This window comes from Austrofundulus limnaeus, unplaced genomic scaffold (assembly GCF_001266775.1).
Source record: "Austrofundulus limnaeus strain Quisiro unplaced genomic scaffold, Austrofundulus_limnaeus-1.0 Scaffold70, whole genome shotgun sequence".
In the NCBI taxonomy this organism is placed as follows: domain Eukaryota; kingdom Metazoa; phylum Chordata; class Actinopteri; order Cyprinodontiformes; family Rivulidae; genus Austrofundulus; species Austrofundulus limnaeus.
The window spans coordinates 392,653-398,074 of record NW_013952472.1 but is presented as its reverse complement, the minus strand read 5'-3'; the positions used below and the strand labels follow the sequence as shown (position 1 = coordinate 398,074).

General features: G+C 38.2%; 1 protein-coding gene across 3 annotated transcripts in view; it reads left to right on the top strand.

Moving 5' to 3' along the window:
• zgc:113278 (Translocating chain-associated membrane protein 1-like 1-like) overlaps nucleotides 1-4,807 on the top strand; it is a 17,971-nt gene extending 13,164 nt beyond the window's left edge. For 2 of the 3 annotated variants that reach the window (XM_014010532.1, XM_014010535.1), the window contains exon 11: nucleotides 918-1,404. In XM_014010532.1, coding sequence (XP_013865986.1) covers nucleotides 918-991 — 74 coding nt within the window. In that variant the 3' untranslated portion in view covers nucleotides 992-1,404. Of the gene's footprint in view, nucleotides 1-917; nucleotides 1,405-4,643 lie in introns of those variants that run through there. The other variant, XM_014010533.1, reaches the window with a different exon arrangement.
• Nucleotides 4,808-5,422: the final 615 nt, after the last annotated feature.

Below are 5,422 nucleotides of genomic sequence, written 5' to 3'. Positions count from 1 at the left end.
AATACTCTGTAGTACAGCACCAATACTCTGTAGTACAGCACCAATACTCTGTAGTACAGCACCGATACTCTGTAGTACAGCACTACGACGGAGAATTAGGGCCGCACAATGAGATTTTTTTTATTTGTTTACGAGTTTAAAGTCATAATATCACGAGAAAAAAATCATAAAATTATACCCTTTCCATAAAAAAAGCCTGCAGTTACCACAGCATTAAAATGAGGAATGTTGAGCAACTTGTCAAGTTGTTCTTTAGTATTGTTATAAATAAATAATCTTTTAACACATTAGCATCAAATTATCAGTAGCAGGACTTGGAAATTGTGCAAACGACTACATGATAAACTGAAGCTGTATTATAATTAATGGATGCATTGACAGATTTAGTCGTCACGTAGCTAATTTGGATCAAAGCAAATTAATCTAACAGTGACTCAGGTCATCATGGACTACTTTACAAACACAGACACACATGGCTGTACACAACAGGTGTGGGGAAAATAAAGAGGAAATGAGGAATGGAAAATGGACACATCATGTAAGATTATGATGTTTTTTCTCCTAATATTACGACTTTAATCTCTTAATATTATGACTTTAATCTCCTAATATTATGACTTTAATCTCTTAATATTTTGACTTTAATCTCTTAATATTACGACTTTAATCTCTTAATATTATGACTTTAATCTCCTAATATTATGACTTTAATCTCTTAATATTACGACTTTAATCTCATAAAATTACGACTTTAATGTCATAATATTTTGACTTTATTCTCATAAAATTACAACTTTAAACTCGTAATAATAATAAAAACATCTTGTTGTGTGGCCCTAATACTCGGTCGTATGTCTGGACCCGTCTGTATAAAACAAATAAAAAGCCATAAAGATCCGATGACTTTGTCTCACCAGGAGGTGCCGCCAATGGAGTGGTCAAGTCTGAAGAGAAGACGTCACCGCGGGCAAGAAAAGCCAAAGCTTCATAAAGACAAAGGAGTTGTGGGAGGAAACGAGTAAAACAATTCTGATAATGCGACATTACGTCCTTACAAAACATCAGATTTTTTTTCTGCTGCTCTCCATAACAAAAATATATATACATATATACTGTATATGGGCACTAAGAAACCTTGCATCACTGTCCCTTTGGGCTTAAAAAAACCCTTTTCTGAAAAAGTTCAGTGTTACTGTGAGCTGGAAGTGTTCATTATTCATTTGGAGTTTGCTGCAGGTGGTATGTTGGCAGGGCTGGTTTTGATGCTTTAACAGGGTGGATTTAGTTTCAAGATTTGTTTTTAAAGTGTCCTTTTGTGTAAAACTGCGATCGCTCGTCGTGTTCTTTAAAACAATGGAATCGTCTCCCCCACACGGTACCTCATAAAGCCAGTTTTTAACTTCAGGTGAGCTCGTTGTAAAGCGTCGGTGTACAGATTAACTGCACAGAGTGTGGTTTTCAATTTGGGCCTTATTCTGTGTCCTGTTGTTTTCAGGAGAAGATGTTAGGAATTGAAGTCTAGGAGAGTATTTGTGTTGTTCGTGGTGTTTGGCTCCGCTGCAGCCTAAGACAAAGTTTGGGTTTGAAGTCCCAGATCTTTTTATTTTTTTTTACATTCTTCAACAGCGTCGGCCATTGAAATCCAGCACCCTGCTGGATTGAGGCATCTCTTGTTTTCACCTGTGAGAGAAGCTCGTCTGAGAGGAAGCTGTACTGCTTGTCAAACGGCATGGAAGAAAAAAATCAGAGCAATTTTTTTAAAAGAAATATGTTTGTTTTTGTTTTTTTTAGATTGTAACGCATAATGGTTTCAGTCTAAAGCTGTATTCAGACTTGGCACCAACAATGGCCTTGGGTGATCCAGTTGCAAGTGGACATCTCTGGAGAGCGTTCGCACCTGGCCCTTGAATTGGTAACCAAAAAGGTTTTTGCGATTGACTGTCAATTAGCCACTTTGTATGCAGAAACACACTCAGTCACATCCCTCAGAGGACTGTCACTGAGCAAAAAAAAAAAAAACAGTCTGACAGCAGGTCAGCTGATGTTTCTTTAAAAATTACACCTTCAGACATCTGAACATTTTTGGCGTTTTTAACAATTCAGAGCCGGTTAGGTTGCAATTATGTAAAGGATGTATAACACGAGAGAATATACTATGATTAGTAACTTCAGAGTACAAACAGAAGATTTATTGGGCTTATCAGCTGTACTGTGTATTTACCATCAACTCATGTCCCAACGCTGCTCAGACTGTTCTGTGATTGACATTCTAGCAGAAACTAGGAATGTAAATTAGCAGCTTTATCACAATACAGCGTATCGGTTTGTTTGGCTGACGATACGATGTTTTTGATGTCACCAAGTCTGTCGTGATACGATTTCAGTTCAACTCACAAAGTCTGCGATCGATATGATGCGATTTAACGTGCCCACATCGATCCACATCGGGCATGTGATAACGATAAAGATCTGTAAGAGGTCTGAATAAGTTTACACCCTTCTAAAACATTTTATTAAAAAATCTGACTCCAATAAGGCCCAAAGGCAGCCAGCACCTGAGAGGGAAAGGGGCCTTGGGTCTTATCAGAACCAAAACAATAACATCCTTTTAGCAGCTGGTGTCTGTTGCTGCACTAAGAGCAAGATTGCAACATAATGGAGCATCACCCAGTAAAGTAACTGACTTCCTGGTCAGATGGACACTGGAGGCGATATCTTTCACTTCAGACATTAGAACGTAACCAACTTTGTTTTTGCAGACAGGCCTCGTATTGATAAGACTCTGTGATCATTGCAGCCGTGTGGTTTAAACAGGAACAAAGTGTAAAATACAAGACTGGATCTTGAATTCACTTAGTCACAAAATTAATTTCAGATGGATGTTTTCATTTTGTCTCAATGTTACTGAATCCTTAACCATTTGATCGATGTGGATCAACGTGTCGTCACACCTCTAGCCTGAAGTTATCACAGCGCATCCAGTCCGCTCTAAAAACTATCACAACAAACAGTAACTTAGGAGAACGTCACCACTCTGGGTTTGGCAAGTTGCTACAAAAAGATGTTTTTTTATCAAGACAGAATCTGACAAACAGTTCTTAAGAAAATTTTGCCAAAGAAAAAAATTTCACAATATTCCCAAGAATGGCTGTTTTGTTATCTTTACTTAGCAGCTTAGCATTTATTAAATTTTATATATATATATATAAGGGGTGCAACGATACAGAAAATTCACGATTCGGTTCGGTTCACTACTTTAGTCTCACGGTTCGATATTTTTTCGATACAAAAAAGAGAAATTTCCATGCCTTTTTTAACTTGTAATTTATTGAAATTAATTATGAACATTTGTTTAACCTCAAAAGTACAGTTTTTAAATTAAATGTTGCTGAAACATCAAGTTTCTTGGTGGATCTGCGCTCAAAAATGCAGCCCAGATCGATTAGTCGAACACAGATCCACTGATCCTTTAACACAGAGCATCTTCAGAAGACAAGTTGATAAAATAAATGTTAAAAATCTGTATTGTTCGATACATAGTGTGTATTGAACCTAAAGCTCTGTATTTAAAGGTTTGATATGGGTACATGTATTGTTGCACCCCTAATATATATTTTATATTTGTTTTATTTTTTGGTTGGGGGGTTCTTTAACTTGAGACATGACTCAAAACAGTTCAGTTGCAGATCTTATATTTTGTTGTGTTCAGACTACCAGATGGAAATTCAAAGCAGAAGGTGGTCTGAATGAAAAGTTTCAGGCGTGCATGGAGTCCGTTGACGTTCAGCACTGTTTGAGTGCTATCAGCTGGCTCAGGTTGGGTCTTTTATGCCAGGTGTGAACGGAGTTTTAGCCAAGTTCTCTCTCACACACTGCCCCCTCCCCCCGCACCTCCACACACACATTCAGTGGCCTTTATTACAACTGCTGCAAGAGTTTTCAGTTCTCGATCTGTTTTCGTCATAAACTTTCAGAGAGTTCTTTTGTTTTCTACGCTTTGAACCAGCAAACACAGCAGTACACGGCAACGGCATTCAGCTCGTCTAAACAATCCCATCTTTTCTCAAGTGTCCTTATAGTGTCCTATTTTTAATTTAGCCTTTTTTTTGTTTTGTTTTGTTTTTTGGTATCGGGACGAGCTATTCTCTGCTCACGTTTTAACTTACGTCCCATGAATCAATGGGAGGTATTATTATAATTTTTTTATTTTTTTTTATAAGGGACTGTTTTATATGCCTGTGCATTTCTTTCTGCGTGTTCAGTATTGTTCAGCTGACTTGCTCGTAAATTAACTCTGAATGATGATGATGATGTTGATGATGATGTTGCTTGTCTTGTTTGAAGAAAACCAACTGCTTGTGCGCTGAGCATGGAAAGTGACAATCTGTTCGTCAGTTGCAACTTTTTACGGGTTTTTTTGGACATGTTTTTTTTTTTGTTGTTCAGGAGCACATCACCGTTTCCAACACGCTTGTGTGTAAAAACACTAAAATGGTGTATAGTTGTGTGTTCTATAGGTTCTTCAAATGCTTCTGTGTTTATTGTCTCATGTGCTCTATCCTGTCTGACGAAGACTATTTTCTCGCCAACTGTGGCGTTTTTTTTAAAAAACATTTTGAAACCTCCCTGCTTTACCTTTTCAGTGATCCTGATGTTGCCGTCGTATCGAGCACACGTGTTAAATATGGGCTTTCTACTAACCACTGTGGACAAGACACCCCAGGACTGAAAAGACATCGGTGCCGACTGTGGAGTTTTGGGGTCTTAAGCTTGGACTAGGAAGCAAAATAAAAGGACAAATATTTTATTTTCATGCTTCTTTTTCGCAGGCCCCTTTTTCCTGGGACGTCAGCCGGGCTCGTGTTTGACAAATATGTCAGAGGAGAAAAGGAAGAGCAGAGGAGTCGTGTAAACCAGCCTCTTATTAAAGGGATCCCCGATTAGTTGTAACGTTAGACTTTATTTAATAAACATATATTTTAACTGTAAAATTAAAGACTGTAAAAATACTGTAGGATGTTTAGTTTTTATCATTTTTAAACTAAAAGTTTAAAAAGATATTACACGGACGGGGCCATTTTATTTACACGCAAAGCATTCTGGGTAAATGATGACGTCAATTAGGTCATTGGTGCGAGGCTGCTAGCGAGCTATATCCACCCTGAAGGTTAATCTTGGACAATATCTGAATATCGACTCTTTTAAATGAAACCAGAGAGCGTTGACAGAGAGGAGAAGGTAGAAATGACTCAGCCTGTAACTGAAAATATAGATGGAGGACAACAGAGCTGCTTCATGGAAGAAAAACCTTAGCTTAGCCTGTTAGCCTTCGCGCTAGTGTGGGTTCCTGTCCGGTCTCTCCGGGGCCCTCTGATGTGGACCTTTCGTCTCGTCTCCGTCACGGTGGTGGCTGAATCTGGCT